Below are 16911 nucleotides of genomic sequence, written 5' to 3'. Positions count from 1 at the left end.
AATAATTTGGATGTTTTAATACGTGGTGTTGCATATATTGCCACTGCGCTGCAAGAATATTTGTTGGAGAGCTAATGCCTCTATTTTTGCTCCAAGTTAAACTTTTTCTACAAGATAATTAGGGCACACATAAACCAACATTTTTCATTCAGCTCAACAAATCATTGGATTACTGAAGAGCTGTGCACAGAGTTTTCAGCCTTAATTTGATTTTTAAATTCCACTGTGAGACAAAATTTGAAGGTGTGAGAAGCACAGAAAATAGGATTGCTTTCTTATTTAGGAGTGATGAATATCTGAGGAACTCAAAACACCTAAGATATGCAAAATACACTCCTATTTTTATAATTTACTGTAATAGGTTTTTTTTCTAGTTCAAAATTCTAGACTGAGGTGTGCAGGTTGGACAGACTCCTACTAAACTTCTTACCCCTAAACATTGACAAATGTTAATTTGCTTATGTAGAATGACTGTCTCAAAACCAGTTGCATAGATCTCACCTATAATTAAAAAACACCTAAAAAAAGAGATTTCTTTTTTTTTTTTTTTTCCTACCATAGTTAAACTGTGTTTTCCAGATTCCTTACCCTGAGTTATTTTTGCAGATACCATTTCTGAGATACGTGAGGTGAGTTTCTGGAAGAATTCTTCTGAGCCAACGTCAGCTAATGAAATAGGGCTTTTGGGCACACCTTCTCTGCCAGCTTCAAGGTCTCCTGGAAAAAAGAGGATTTGTTATTAAGCTGGCAGTGTCATTGAAAACTCGTCTCTTTTTGAGTAATAAAACCTTCTGTGAAAGAAGGTTTAATTTTCTTCCATCCTCTTGTTTTTAAAACTGTGCTTGCTCTCAGTTCATCCAAATAATTCATCCTTGAACAGCAAGCAGTCCTGAAAGGTTCTGACATTTCAGGCGATTTCAAGAAAACTGGACAAAAATAAGTGGATACATGAAATGCATTGACAGTCTCAGCTGTAGATACAGAGGACAGGAGGAAGAGAGAGAAAAGAGCTTCTCTTACCTTCAGAGGACTGAATAGTTCTGAAAAAGAAAACAAAGCAGAGTTAAAAGTTACAATAAGATGGGTAGTGAGGAGAGCTAAATGAGGAACACATCCCCCCTTCTCTCACACATTTAACTCCCTTACCCCAGTGTGGTCATGATGGCTTCTGACACCATTACACGCTCCTGGGTCAGCACTTCAGCCTCTTTCACTGCAAGATTGGGGTTTATCATTAGAGGACAGAAGGCACAGAATGTCCTTTTTTAGGTATTTAATGCAGGCACATTTTCTAGACCTGGATTACTGGGAGCAGCTCCTGACCTAGGATATGTGTTCCCAATCCTGTGATGGCAATGGTTCCCTCCTCTCCTTTTTTTATGGAAAATATATAATTGCCCATTTATCCACACTGCTCAAGTTACTCTCCTGCAGCTCTTGGTTCAATAAAAATGTGGGATGCAGGGCAGTGTAACAAAAAATTGAATCCTTTACAGCTCTGTCCCTATTCCCAGCATATATTTGTTTTTTCCCCATCTTATTGTGTTAAAATAGGCCTTGGAAAGCTCTAAAAAACCAAATAACTCTAACACAATCCAAAATACCTCAGCAGAGTGAAGCACTCAAAATAATTTTTCAAATGGTGACTTTTCCCAGTTACTTTATACTGCCTTTTTTCCTTTTTTTTTTAATTTGTGCTTAATTTGGTTGCTGCTTAGACTTGTCTTCTGTTTATACAGAAAAGATGCTGCTATTAATTCAAGACAGAGTCAGAAATCTAAAATATTATAGAAGTAAAGAGCGCCAACCATTTGCAAGACAGCAAAATCATGGCTGCTCTTGAGAAAACATTTTTGGGGGGGGTGTGAAGTGGTAATTTCCTTAAGAGTCACACTTGTTTTTCGGTTGGTGTTTTTTGTTTGGTGTTTTCTTTTGTTTTGTTTTGGTTTTTTTTTCCCTTGGGCCCTGCATAAATGGGATATAGAGAGAAAATGTTTGTGTTGCAGCAAAGATTTACCATCTGCAACTTCCAGGTTGGCCGTGCAGATGGACTGGCCAGCCTTGTTGGTGGCGATGCACGTGTAAGCTCCACTGAACTTCTTCTTGACATCCAACAGGATCAAGCTGTGGTGCATGTTGGAACTGGCAAGTTTATACCCAGGAGTGTCTGGTTTAATCCACAGGATGTCTTCCCGAGACTCTTCTTTCATCCAAGTGATTGTTGGCGGTGGATGTCCTAAAGGAAAATTGCTGCAATCAGCTTTAGCCTTCCTATTTGCATTCCTCTCTTAAAAATATGAGCCTTGCACTGAAAAAGAGCTGTTTTGATCCATTTTCTGATACTTTCCCAACAATAACAGGCATAATATGCAATAAGGGAGGATAAACCATTTTACAGGATGCTCATAAGGACATTAAATATTTTTTATATCGATCACCATACAATCGACATGCATCATACTACAAAATGTCATTATCACCATTTTTACATACAGAAAAATGGATGTGAAGAAAAATAGGATGCTTAACTGTGAAGTGTCTTTGTAAGAAATGTAAGTTGGGAGTAGAATCACAAACTTCAGATACACGAAATGAGGTTACAATGACTTGGGGGCAGAGAGAGAAGAATGTGTTGTGAAGTTCCACATTTCAAGTGTTATTCAGAGAGATGAGGTAACTGCTCACTTACCTTCAACTTTCACAGATAATGTGATGCTTGCACCCTTTTTCACCTTCTTATTTGTAAATCTTTCAAGGAATCTTGGTGGTATCAGCTGCTCATGGGAATCTGGAAATAATATTATTGATGAAGCACAGTGAGTTTAGACTGAAAAATTCCTGGGCCTTCTGTTCTCACCTGCTGTGGCTTCTCTCACCTGTTTTGGATGGTTCTTCTTTCTCATAAGGATCTGGAACACAAGTAGGAAAAACACCATGACAAATAAAAATAAGCGTCAATCCAGGAGTTGCAGAAAAAAGCTCCCAAAGTGACTCCACTGGATGTATTACACAGAAATATTGGTGTGATTTGTATGAGTCCCTAAGTTTTAATGAAACAAACTTTTAAGGTTAACAAGGATGGGCAAGAATAAAATACCTGTTTAGGAGACACACCACAGAGAAGTGGCATCATCATTTTCTTAAACAGTAAATTTATAGGTGAACCAAGAGTAAACCAAGAGTAAAAAAAAGAGTAACCAAGCACATCATCTTTAACCTACAGACTTCCCCACCTCACCTGAGTTACCTTGAGAAGTTTCCTCAGTAAAAAAACAACTGTACAAAATGGTAAGAGCCTCTGGAATGGCCCAAAATAGAGCAATACCCACCTTTGACCACCAGCCTGGCTGAGGAATATGCAGAGCCAGCAGAGTTGATGACAAATATCAAATACTGGCCAGCGTCTGCTTTGGTGACGTCGCGGATTTCCAGGGAGTGGAATTCCTGCCTGTCAGTCTTGAGGATACGATCCGAGGCCTTTAGGGGCTGCCCATTTTTGAACCAATAGAGACGAGGCTGAGGGTACCCTGTGGGGAGTCATTACAGACCCAGAGAAAAACAAAATTCATTGGCAACACTGATTTGGGAGCATCTCCAAACTGCCAGGTCCTCTGCTGTTCCATGGGTTTAACAGGGCTCCTCTTTAACCAATTAGGAATGCTTAAAAATGCATTCAATTTTATTTATCTGTTAAAGTTCCTTCCTGTCTCCTCTATTTCTGGCACTCCCCACAGTCTGCATGTGCAAACACATCAGAAGTTGAAAAATCAACACTTAGGTCTGATTTGAAAGGTTCACAAGGAGAAATGTTGAAGCCAAATGCATTCTCAGAATTTTTATAGACAGCAACAAGGGAAAACAGGAAAATCCCTATCTCTCCCTAACAGAGTCAACACCAGAGGGATGTTTTTGCAGTTTTAACATTTTAAGAGAAACCTCTTAATCGAGGAAGACAAGTCCATAACTGCTTAATTGATTGAAGAGAATGAAGACGACTGACTTAATTTTCATTAATATTATTATGATTATTCTGATTATTATTAATACATTATACTAGATACAGGTATTTATGTTGTAAAAATATATGTATATTACCTATAATTATAATACGATTACATATAATTATAATATAATTGTAGTTAGTAATAGAGATAATAAAAACATCACGATTATTATTCCTTATTGCTCCTGAGCTCAGAGAAATCCAGAATTCAGTTTTCAGAAGCACGTGCCTGTCATTATGCCTGGATATATGGACACAAAATGAAGCACCTAATCTGCCCGAGTCTGTTCCAGCAGTCCCTGTTCAGCAGCATGAACACATTCTCCAACTGGTTTGTCCAAAAATGGTGCAAGGTGCTCAGCCCAGGGTCACAGCTGCAGAAGACCACCTTGGAAAAGTCCAGCACTTCAACCTGATATCAGACCTGGAAAACTGACCATACCATGGGATCCACTCACCTTTCACCTTCAGGTGAAATTTAGCCAGCGATGCTCCAGGTGCCACGTGAATATCATGAAGCTCATCAAAGATCTGGGGCAACTGCTCCTCCTCAGTGGTGGATTCCTCCTGTTCTCGGCTAAGCAGCAATTGGAATTAAAAAGAAGAAAATCAGGACATCAGGTAAGAGTTCAGAAAATCAGAATGACCTCTTTTAGGTAAATCAGTCTGTGGGATTTGGCATCCTGAGAACAGACCCAGCACTACCTGACATTAAAAGTAACAGTGATTCCTTGAGGAAATACCCCTGCTTGCCTGAAGGTTCCAGAGCAAGTCTGCTCATGATAAATGTGCAGCTGTTGCAGTTACTGCATCTCAGCTGGGCTAGATGCTCCTTTATGGCATTAATCTGGCTCTGCTCAGCACAGCAAACCCAGCCCTGACATCAATACACAGAATGATTGTTGGAACTCTGGAAACTTGGGTTTGGGGATTTTAGTATATAGCAACACATGTGAGATAAGATGGAGGATTTTGGGCATTGTCTAAGTCCTTTTTCACCTTCTTCCTTCGTTTAGGTGATTTTCTGTAACTGGGTGAAAAAGCTCCACATTGCAGGCTTTGGGTGACAAGTAATGGGTCAGAAATATAAATAATATAGGTGTCACCTCATTATTGGGTAATTAGTGCTTAAATAGCTTGGAAAGAGTTAGAGGTACTCAATTTTTCCTTGTTCTAACTTGCTAGAGAAACTGGAGCTCACAACTCATGAGTCTGTAAATAATTAAGAAAAAATAAACATCCAAGTCTGAACTTAAAACCTACGTTTCCTGAATATTAATCCCAACCTTGGCAAGGAAAAAAAGAAGCCAGAACCTTCACAACTCATCTCACCAAGTCAAAGGTTAGAGAGAGTTCAATATTTTACCTTGAAATATATTCCTTGGCACTGTAGTAAGATGATGTCTCTGTTGCATCTGCTGCTGTCTCATAGTCCGTGCTGGTCACTGTTAAATGGAAAAAGATAGGTCTTGAATAATCTGAGCTTTGGAACTATTTTCATTGCTTAAGTAGTTCTTACTGATTTTAGTTCCCTTGCTAATTTGAGTGACTGGCAGGTGGATTTTATATTGTACTGCAGCAGGTTCCCACACATCCCTGGATCATGGAAAACACCTCTGTTCAGCCCAGAAGCTTTGCTCTGGACCTCACCTCAGAGCTGGCAAAACCCATCCAAATCCAAGAGGTTTGCAAGCAAAAATTTTGTGGCCGAAACGTATTTCTTTAAAACGTTAACAGCGCTTTCCTTGAGGGGGAAAAAAAAAAAAATCGACCAGGTCTCTGCAGAATCTTTGGGTTTTCCAGGGCGGTGTTGAGACTTACAGTCCACACGGAGCTCAGCCTTGGTTGAAGCCACCCCCATGTTGTTCTCGGCGAGGCAGCGGTAGACACCCATGTCCGTGGGGACCACGGCGGTGATGATCAGTTGGTGGCACCCCTCCTGGTCCTCGTTGATCATGTAGTGGTCATTTTCCTCAATGGCTTTGCCATCCTTGAACCAGCGAACCGTGGGCAGGGGTTTGCCAATGACGATGCAGTCAAAGCTCACTGGGTACCCGTCCTGGACCTCTTGGTTCTGGAGCTCAGTCATGAACATGGGGGCTGAAGTTGGGGTGGTTGGGGAGAAGAAAGAAAAGTTTGGTTTTATCTAAAGGTATATTTTAGGCTACTTCTCCCCAGACTTCTGGTTTCTAGTTTTTTAATTGCAGAGTAATATCTTTTCTCTAGAAAAGAGTCAAGAAACTCCCTAGCACTATGAAGATATTCCATCAGCACAGCAACACCACAGCTCCCAACTGTATATTGTCCGTGCTCCTCTCCTTGACAAAATGACTTTTCTCCCTCAGAACCATTCTAAACCCTACACAATTCATTTAAGTACAATAATTGTAGTCTTTATGGATATGGTCGGGGACATTCCTAGCATGAAAAGGGGCTTCATAGATAAGTTAAAACATCGCAACACCCTCACCAATGTGCCTCCTCTCCCTCAAAAATAATAAAAAAGTGATTTTTTTTTTCTAAAATTTCAAAGCTCTCATAAAAATATCTGCACCAAATTAAAAAAAAAAAAAAAGTTGCTTGGGACTGAAAAAATTATATTGTGACCTGTTCCCATGGTCTTTTCCAAGGAATAAACAAGTTTTGCTTCTCCTACCTGTGTCAGAGGTCAGCAAAGGTGGTGGAGGTCTTGCTACTGGAAGTGCAAACTTCCCAAAGGTGGGAGGTGATGCCTTCCCAATGCGCAGTTCGATTTTTTTAGGGCCTTGTTCCAAAATGTTGATCTCCACGGGAATTCCCAGAGCACCAAACATCTCCCTGAACCTCGTGACAGCTGTTTTGGCCTCAGACATGATTTCAAACTTGATGTAGATGTACTGGTCATCCTCACGGTACGTCTGGTGGTCAACCACCTCTACGTCTCCTTCATCTGCACTGACAAAGAGCTCTTCCTCCACGTCAGAGATCTCCGTGGAGATCTTGGCCCTGAAGAGCCTGTGGAGTCTCCTTCCTGCTTTTCGGAAAGCATCATCCAGCTCGCTGCCAGACGAGCTCTCTGTCTCGCTGTCCGTGCTCTGTTTACCCCGCTTCTCCTTGGCAAGAACTTGAGGTTCCTGAGTGCCAACCGCCACCTTGGCGCTGTGTGAGGCCTTGCCAAACTTATTGGACACCTCGCAGGTGTATTTCCCCGCATCCTTCCTGTCCAGGCCGGCGATGATCAAGGAGCAGGTGCCATCACTGTAGTTGTCTATGTGGTAGTAACGACCATCTGAGAGCTCCTTCCCGTCCTTCAGCCACCGGACGTTCATGTCGGTTTTGCTGTGGGCCACACACTCCAGGTGCAGGGTGCTGCCAGGTTCTCCAGAGAAGTCTTTGAAGGTCTCGGTGAACACCGGGCACTCCTGTTGCTTGATCTCTTTTCTGACTTTGTAGCCTTTGAAAGCGGCTTGGATCTTCACAGCCGCCTTGTTCATGGAGGGGTCATCTAAATCTGGCAGCTCTGGTTCAGCTGGCTGAGCAGCTGTGGTGGCCACGGTGGTCTCCACAGTGGATGTCTCCCACTGCTTCCATAATTTTCCTGTAGAGGTGGACTGAACCTTGCTGGTAACACTCATGGTCTTCTTCCCAGCCTTCTTGAGGTAGTTCACTAGGGAAGGAGTCCCAGCTCTGGATTCATCCTCAGAGCTTGTGAAAGAGAAATCTGCCTCTCCTGTCCTGGCCAGCTCATCACACGTGGAGTACTCCTCTGAGTAATAGTGAGACATCTCTGCTTCCTCCTTCCTCAGCTTCTGAAGCTTCTCATCCTCCTCAGGCACCTCGCTGATGGAATCCAAGGTGGGCTCCCGGCTCATACGGCGCTTTTTGGCCAGGGCTTCCCACAGGAGGTGAAGATCTCCCTCCTGGGCAGCTTCAGGGGGCAGGCTGGGCTGGATGTGCCCATCCACCAGCTCTTCAGCCCGGCTGGCAGCGGGAGCTTCCTTGGCAATCTCCTTCAGCATCGACACTGTGGGAACTGCAGGGAATTCAATAGATGAGAAGTTAAATATCTGTGGATTTTGAGAAAACACATGGAAATGTTCTACAGGAGAGTCTCATTGGCATTTAACTAAGCATCATACTGAGAAAAAATGGGAATTTACAGAATCACATGGTGGGGAAGGTTGGAAGGGACCACAGATATCATCTTGTCCAACCTCCCTGCTCAAAGCACAGTCCCCTAGATCACATTATTCAGTGTCCACATGGATTCTGAGTATCTCCAGAGAAGGAGACTTCACACCATTTCGGGGAAGTTTATATAACTAAATCTGGTCCAGGGGAACTCATCCTAGCTGACCACACTTTGAGGAGGAGGATGGACCACACCATCTTTAGAAGGTCTGTCCAACCTCAACAATCTTGTGGTTCTATGCATGCACTTAAAACATTAACGACCTTTTTTTTTTTTTCTTAATTCCTTGCACATTTGAACTCAATAAATAGATCTGCCCTTTTTAATGTTGCAGTCGATGAACTGGTCATTAAGACTGCCAGTGGAGCCTAAAAAGCTATCCAGGCTCATCTCCCAGATGTTCAGGGCTTCCCTGTCTGTCCTGAATAGATCTCCAGTGAGTGTGCTGGGAGCTGAGACTCCCATCTCACACTGACACACCTCCTTGGTTGGATGTGCCTAAATCTGAAGGTGTCTGGGACACATTCACATGCCTCTACATGTTGCCCAGTCCCTTTTGAGATGCTCCAAGTTATTTGGGACATCCACAGAATATCCTAAAGCATCCCAAAAGTCACCAAAACCTCGTGGAGAGGCAATAATGCCACACCTTAAATATCTGTCTCTAGAAACTCTAATCTGAGCAACTCAAAGCTATTTGGGATGCAGGAAATACTGGGCAATGCCAAACAGGAATAACAATTCCTTGTGGATTGTCATCATAGCTTGTAAAACAAAATGAATTCCAGTCCAAGCTGTGGAGATGCTCCTGGATGTCCATACCAGACCTGATTTCACACCCCAGCAATTCACACTTTGTACCTTCAAGACACAGGCTGGCAACAGATTTGACTTCTGGAGAAGCCATGCAGGTGTAGCTGTCCTGATCCTCAGGTTTAAATCCATGGATAATGAGTATCTGCTTCGCTCCATCAGAGAGGATCTCGTATCTCCCTCCGGCTTTTATTTGTTCCTTGCCCTTCAACCAAGTCACTTTCTCCTCAGTTTTACTGGATAATGTGCACTCCAGGCGAGCCACCCCCCCTTCTGGGACAGATCCTCCCACCAAGGGTTGGGTGACTGTAACTGAAGGCTCTGCAATTACAAAAAAATAAAGTGAATTAACACAAAGAACAGATTATCATCTAGCTTTAAGACGCTCCTCTCCATAAAATATCCAAGCATCCCATCCATCATTTACAGATTTTTTTCAGCTGTTGTAGACAACCAAAGAAAAAAAAACATGAAAAGACTGGCAGCATCCAAAGTGTGCACTTCCAAAGATAATATCAAGACAACTTTCCAAGCTCTCCCAGTGCTTAAACCAGCTCCATCTGAACATATACATGCAGAAGTGGTTGCATTTTCCACATTCCTGTGTTTGTTTGCTGGTCTTCATTTACCCATCATCAGTATAAAAGAAGTTCTATGGATTTCTAGATCTTAAATGTTTTGAAGTGAAGGAGTTGTGATGTGAGACAAAAAAGAAACAATAAATAGAACAAAAAGATTATTCAAAGCGGCATTCATCTCTGCCTGGAAAAAATATATAAGATATATATTTATGCTATTTTATGAAGAATAAAAATTATCAAAAAAAGCATAAATAATTTAAAACCAAAACTTCTCTGCATCTTCTTTACTTTGGAAGGAGGTCTACCAACGGAACACTGTTTGTACAACCATGATAACTCAAAGAAAACCACATTAAATTCAGAGATGTTGACTGGGATGTAAAAAGACAACACTGGGTTCCCCAAGGCAGCACATCCTTCAGGGTTACCTTCCTCTCTGCACGTTTCACCAGGGTGAGGGGATGGCTGCCCAAAATGCCTTGGGTTTGTTGTTGATAAAGTCAGCATGTGCAGAGTCATCAGGGTCCAGCACAGGCAGCAGTTATTTTTTAAAAAATATGTCATTGTGTGCCTGAACCTTTAAGCAAAAGAGTATTCTTTTTTATCATTATACTCATTTTGAGAAATTTAGATGAGTGATACCAGAGAAAGAGTTGCAAGAAAAGAAGGACTGAGAGAGACACTCCCCATCCCACTGTAGCTTCAAAAGTTTCACCATCAGACAGCAAAGGAGCTGTGTCCTCCAGATTTTTTTGTGGGGATAAAAAGACGCATAAAAAACATAAAAAAGGAGAAAGATGGGTGAAGAAGACAATACTGCCTGCCCCAAACACATTCCAGCATGCCCTTTTTCACTCATTCCATCCTAACTCCACCAGAAAAGACACTCATGGTGACCAGCCAACACATGGATGCAGTGCAAGAAACCCGTGGTGGTGGGCTAGCACATGGATGATGCAGTGCAGGCTGCAAGACAGCTGGATGCAGTTTGGAGAAAACCAGTGCTGAGTGCTAAAAACACAGCAGGTTTTGTTCACAGCAGCCCAGAACGACTCTTTTGTCTCGAGCTCTTCCTCCTCTCTTGTGTTGGCAGCCAAGCACTGAAAGACACTGCACTGGGAGATGCCTGGAGTGGGTGAAGCAGGCATGCCATGCAAAATGTAGGGTCTGCAGGAGCTTGCAGTCCTCCCTGGGGCCTGTGTCCATCCTCACCTAGCCTCACCATCTCTGGGAAGTGCACCGCCTCGCTGGCCCCGGCTTTATTTACGGCCGACACTCGGAATCTGTAGGGCTCCCCCGGGGCCAGGCCATCCACCGTGAACTCCGTGGTTTGGATGAGGCCCTTGCTGCAGGACTGCCAGCCAACACCTGGGATTTTCCTCTCCACCTTGTAGCCCAGGATGTCACCCGGCGGCTTGTGCCATGACAGAGTGACGGAGTGGCTGCTCTGACTGAGGACTTGTGGCTCTTCGGGTGGCTCGGGGAGGGCTGGGGGCACAACAGAGGTCCCGTGATGCATGATGTGAGCAGTGACACGTGTGGAGGCCCAGTGGCCTGCTACCAGCAGAGATACCCTTTTAGATTAGGGTGAGAAAATCTTCTCTCCCATGGACCTTTGCAGACACATGTTAAGTTTCATTGTTTCATTGGTTTGTTAAGTTTATGTCACTCTGTTACCGTATATGCACACCTGCCAGAATGTTCTTCCTTCTCTTGAACCCCATTGGGTTTTTTCTGCCAGAGTGCCACACCCCTTTGATCCAATTTGTGCCCCTGGTTCCTGGCCACCCCTCTGCACCACTTTTCCCCATCCCTATTGGATCTTGACCTCAAGACCACCCCATGTGTCTGGTACATAACCCTGGATCCTTGGCCCATTTTTGTCTCTTGTTCTTGGTCTATATTCGAGGCTGTACAATGCAGACAATAAACATGGTAAGATGAAAACTATGAAATTTGGCTGACAACAGAGAAAAGATTTTTTGTTGTTCTTGTGGTATCCAGAGGTCAGGAACTGGCTGTTGACCACATTTGCCTTTAATTCTTCGGATTGGTAGATCATGGCAGGTCATTTACATCATAAATGTCTTGAACTCGTGACTGAATGTTCTCCTAGTTTTAAACTTGAGTGTAAAGTCTTCATAAAGTCACGACCATGAGTACCTGTGCACCACTGATTTATCCTTGTCTGCCCTGATCTCTGCTGCCAGTGATAAACATTCATTTTCCAACTCTCATCTCATGTAATTAACCTCTAGTATTGCCTTTGTCCCACCAAGCTCAAAATAAAGATAATCCTTCATATTATAAAGGAATTTAATTGAAAATTTCAAGCACATTTGAGCGTCAATTGCGTTTATTTTAGATTTGGCCTTCGTTGAAATCAAGTTATTATGGGACTAAAGAATAGCTCAAATATTTTAATAACGAGTCACTCCACTTCTGTGTAATTGCAGCAGTAATTGATCATAGAATGGTTTGGGCTGGCACCTTGAAGATCATCCAATCCCAATCCCTACACTCAATACACTGGAAAATGTTCCTTGCTTACATTACATTTTGGCCTTAAAGACAGAAATAATTCTTTCAGTCATGAGTTCAAGATATTTATGATGTAAATGAACCTGCCATGATCTACCAGTCCAAAGAATTAAAGGCAAGTATGGTCAACAGCCAGTTCTTTAACTCTGGACACCACAAGAACATAAAATCTATTCTTTGTTTTCAGCCAAATTTTATACAGAAAAATCTGTCAACAGGAAGAGTATTGTAATTTTATTTTGAAGTTCATCAAATATAAGTATTCAAAATTAGAAAAAGCTGATTTAAATCCATCCTTTTTTTTTTTTTTTTTTTTTTAGTTATGATGGAAATATGTAATAGAGATCCCTTAAGTCTCAGAAATCATTCGACAGAGACTGCCTGTAGTCATTTAAAGTATAGATGGTCCATCAGTGACTCTTTAACATCTCAGCTACAGCTAAAATACATTTTATTATCTCACAACCATCACTGGGATGGTGCTGTGTGACCACTGCTGGGTGACTTACTTGTCCCACTGTGGGAAGGAGCCAGATCCTGTGTGCTGAAATGGACACTGACATGTCATTATCCAACCTGCTCCATGACTGAATTAGGGAGTTATCACCTTTCCTACTTAACTGTTAACTCTCGTGTCTCTGAAGCAGGAAGTGTGTGCTTCATGGGCATCCCCCACTTGAAGGTTTTAATATGCTACTCATTAGTCTGGAAATCTAGTTGCCCTGCACCTGAGCTGATTAAGAGATTTCAAAGATTTCTCTGCTGTCCTGGATCATTTTTCCACACGAATTCTATCTCAGCTCCCTCCTGTGTGTCCACGTATGCCAATAGTGAAGTTGAACTCTGAGAACAGTGATTTTTGTTAGAACTTACATTACATTTTACAAAAGACTGCAGCTAAAGAAATCTGGGGAGCATCTCCACCATCCCTAGCCTGACACACCTTTCTTCTGATGAGGTGGATTACTTCTGGTTGAAGAGTAAGTTGCCAGTATTGTCTCCTCAGCCTAAGAACACTGTCTTGGGACATGTGAGGCAAAGTGGAAAGAATCAGCACAAAGACTGGGAAATCCAATGTTGTAGCTCAATACCAAAGTCTGAGATTTTGAATGCTCCTGGGCAGGAACAACACACACTTACCTATCACAGAAAGCTTGGCTGATGAAATGGCTTCCCTGGAAGCAAAGGTCACCTCTCCAGAATGATGCAGTTGGGCTTTTTTCAGAATAAGTTTGTATTTGTTTCCATCTGCTTGTACCTCCCAGTCCTCACCTGACTGGATCTCTATGTCATTACTGTACCAGGCCACTTCATTAACTGGCACAGCTTCACTCAGGACACAGCTAAATGTTGCTTTTTCCCCCAGAGACACTTCCACATCCTTGAGGGGCTGCAAGAACTGCAGGCGCCACCCTGTAGGTTAAAATCAGTGATCAAGCCCTCAGTTACAGAAGCAATCAAGAGATTTTGTGAATATTTGTGCTGAAGCTCTGAACAGCAAGGCCTTGGGGACCAAGGAGGTCATAAAAAGGTTTATGTATATTGCCAGAACAGAAGGTTTAGAATCACAGAATGGTTTGTTTTGGGAGGGATTTTAAAGCTCATCTTGTTGCACCCCCTGCCTTGGGCAGGGACACCTTTCACCAGACCAGGTGGCTCCAAGCTCTATCTAATCCACAAGTGGAGATGATCTCTGCTTTTGTACTCTTATTTTCTTGTTCAGAAAGGGCTTCTGGTCTCCATTTGGGTCTCCAGTAATGACATAAAGTAAAAGGATACAGAGATAATATTGTTGCTGATAAAACCCTCCTCTCTAAAGCCCTAAAGTGCCCATCAACACAACCAAGCTCATCAGAATCATGAAAAAATCTGAGAAAGTAATTTGCTGCTAACTCAGTGCCAACTGATGATGCTTAAAGAGTCTGTCACATCCTACAGAACAAGAAAATAAGGAAGTTGTAAAGCATCGTCCATTTAGGGGTGAGAGAAATGGATTTTTTTTCAGATTTTTGTTTCTCAGGGAAAACAAAAGGCTTTGGGATGATCTAATTTGTACCTTCCAGTATACGAAAGAAGCCAACAAGAAAGATGGAGAGGGACTTTTCACAAGAGCATGGACTGACAGGACAAGGGGGAATGAATTCAGATGGACAGAGAATTGGTTTACATGAGACATTAGGAATTCTTCCCTGTGAGGGTGGAGAGGCCCTGGCACAGGGTGCCCAGAGAAGCTGTGGCTGCCCCTGGTTCCCTGGAAGTGTCCAAGGCCAGGCTGGACAGGGCTTGGAGCAGCCTGGGATAGTGGAAAACGTCCCTGCCCATGGCAGGGGGTGGCACTGGATGGGCTTTAAGGTCCCCTCCAACCCAAACCTTTCTGGGATTCTGTGGGTTAGAAGTGGACTTGGCAGGGTTGGGTTAAAGGTTGGACATGATCTCAGAGATCTTTCCCAACCTGAATGATTCTATGATTTATTATGTTGAAAGAAAATTTAGGTAAGAGACAAACAACAAATGCAACCTTTCCTTGCTGCTACTCATCACGTTTTCCTGATTTCTTTCCCCTTTTCAACCAGAAATTGAAGGTTTCCCCTGCCCAAGTGCTTGAGTTACCTTTCACTGTGAGGAAGGCTGAGGTCACTGCATCGCTGCACATGAAAGTCACCCTGCAGCTGTCCTGGGGAGTTAAATTCTTCAGCAGCAGGATGTGCCTGACCCCGTTTTCAAAGTAAACCATCTCAGTGTTTTCTGTGGTTTTGGCAGGTTCATCGTCAATCAGCCAGTTGTAATTGTAGGTCTCCGGCTTGGAGAGATAACACTCGAACAGGGCTTCTCCTCCTTCCACAGCCTCCACGTTCTCCAGGCCCTGGACAATGCTGTTCTTGGCTGGAAAAGAAGGTTAATTAACATTATTAATTATTTGGCCATATATCCCTGAATATTTGCAAGCCTCGGAGCACTGGATGATCCCCACTGCTGCAGAGCTGATGGAAAAATGTGGATGCGATAAACTGTGCTTGTAGGTTTAGTTGTTGATTGCTCTAGCAAAATATTATAATAAAAAGATTTAAAGATGGTTTAAAAGTAATGACACACCTCTAGAACCTCCAGAATTTCATCTAGAACCTGTAGCTTCACCCAGATTTCCTCCAAAAACCTGACTGTTTTTTATAAATAAAGGAAAAAATTGTTATATTTGTATGAATCAGGGCAATATTCAATAGGAAGGCATAGCTCAGGAAGATAAAGTGTAACCAAATTCCTTTTGTCCTATGACAAGAAATGTTTCCCGAAGATCTCCCAGACAGCACAATTATCACCATGATTGGGGAGATGTGAATCCACTGACAGGTCATGATAGAATCTTTATCTTGCAAAGTAAATCTAAGAAAATATTATTGTTGGCAAAGCTATAGAGAAGATTATCTGAGATAATTCTGCCTCTAGGAAACACACAGAAAGTCAAAATCTCTATCGAGTTTGCTTTGAATAGTAAATTTCTGACTCATTATAAAAGCTCTGTGACATTTAGGTTTATTTTCCCATGCTGTGTGGTGAGTTGTGGGGTCAGAAACATGCACAAACCTCCACACTCCAGTCATGCATCAGTTCCACCTGGACAGAAACAATTAGCTCGATGCCAAATGCCAAATTTACCAAATTAAATGAGCCAAATTAAATGTGGGCTGGTGCACGTGGGTTTAATTCACTTTGCTGCAGGGACAAATGACATGCACAAGGGTGGGGACACACAGTTGGGTAAATACAGTTTACACAAACGCCATAAAAGGGTCAGCATGATTTGTGTTATAAACCAAGACCTCGAGACATCCCTGTTTAGATCTCTACAGATCATCTGAAAGTGTGCTCAGCAAAAAAAAAAAAAAAAAACCACAAAAGTAAAAAATTAGTAAAAATTAATAATATGTTAAAAGCTCTAAACTGAGCAATTTATTTAATGGCAAAAGCAAAACAAATATACCCCAAAAAAAACAAAACAAGTTACCAGATATTTATTAATTTATTACTAATTACAGGGTGCCCAGAGATGATATGTGTGGACTCCCCATCCCTGGAAGTGTCCAAGGCCAGGCTGGATAGAGCTTGGAGCAATCTGGGATAGTGGAAACTGTCCCTGCCCATGGCAGGAGTGTTGGAAGTTCATGACCTTTGAGGTCTTTTCCAAGCCAAACTATTCTGGGCTTCTCTAATACTTTAAAAAAAAAAAAATAAAAAAATCTGAATTTTGTAAGATCCGTACTTATGGAGAACAATGAGGAGGTTGCAGATTCTTTTTGGAGAATGTATAATTTTTGTTAGAACAACCCAAATTGTTCATCTGTGTGCTTTGGAAGTGCTGGTTTCCCTAATTATGGAAAACAGCCAATTGCTAACCCTACCTCCTCAGGGATGCTTTTAGATTATGTTCATTAAAATCTTTTTAAATCCCTACAATGGAAAGTGCTTATCAATGTAGAAAACATTATAATAAATAACACCTTGTTCTTCTGCACTAATAGCCAACTCCAGTTAAACAAGAAGGCAAAATAGCCTCAAATATTCAGAAATCAGAACCTGCTGCTGGTGATCACACTAATTCACTTGGTAACCAAACCCAGGAACTCCATAAAGAGCAGAAAAAAAAAAAAAAAAAAAAAAAAAAAAAAAAAAAAAAAAAAAAAAAAAAAAGAAATTTCCATGTTAAATCCTAGCTTTTTGTTAATTTTTGTATATATTGTTCCACAAATGTGAGAGGTGAATGAGGAGGTAATTCCTGAGAGATCACTATTTGAAATAGGTAAATT

At 42.0% G+C, this 16911-nt stretch overlaps 1 protein-coding gene across 1 annotated transcript in view; it reads right to left on the bottom strand.

Moving 5' to 3' along the window:
* The window catches only part of OBSCN (obscurin, cytoskeletal calmodulin and titin-interacting RhoGEF), a 149842-nt gene that overhangs the window by 27349 nt on the left and 105582 nt on the right, over positions 1 to 16911 (bottom strand). The window contains exons 63-77 of the mRNA XM_066313899.1: positions 14720 to 14992; positions 13250 to 13522; positions 10781 to 11056; positions 9036 to 9308; positions 6660 to 8015; positions 5825 to 6103; positions 5370 to 5448; positions 4462 to 4580; positions 3330 to 3527; positions 2877 to 2909; positions 2690 to 2788; positions 2018 to 2236; positions 1147 to 1213; positions 1021 to 1040; positions 589 to 717 (exon numbers count right to left, since the gene is read on the bottom strand). Coding sequence (XP_066169996.1) covers positions 589 to 717; positions 1021 to 1040; positions 1147 to 1213; positions 2018 to 2236; positions 2690 to 2788; positions 2877 to 2909; positions 3330 to 3527; positions 4462 to 4580; positions 5370 to 5448; positions 5825 to 6103; positions 6660 to 8015; positions 9036 to 9308; positions 10781 to 11056; positions 13250 to 13522; positions 14720 to 14992 — 3693 coding nt within the window. The remainder of the gene's footprint in view (positions 1 to 588; positions 718 to 1020; positions 1041 to 1146; positions 1214 to 2017; positions 2237 to 2689; positions 2789 to 2876; positions 2910 to 3329; positions 3528 to 4461; positions 4581 to 5369; positions 5449 to 5824; positions 6104 to 6659; positions 8016 to 9035; positions 9309 to 10780; positions 11057 to 13249; positions 13523 to 14719; positions 14993 to 16911) is intronic.

Source organism: Sylvia atricapilla, chromosome 1 (assembly GCF_009819655.1).
Source record: "Sylvia atricapilla isolate bSylAtr1 chromosome 1, bSylAtr1.pri, whole genome shotgun sequence".
Taxonomy (NCBI): Eukaryota; Metazoa; Chordata; class Aves; order Passeriformes; family Sylviidae; genus Sylvia; species Sylvia atricapilla.
The sequence above is the reverse complement of the archived record's forward strand: the minus strand, read 5'-3'. Positions and strand labels throughout refer to the sequence as shown.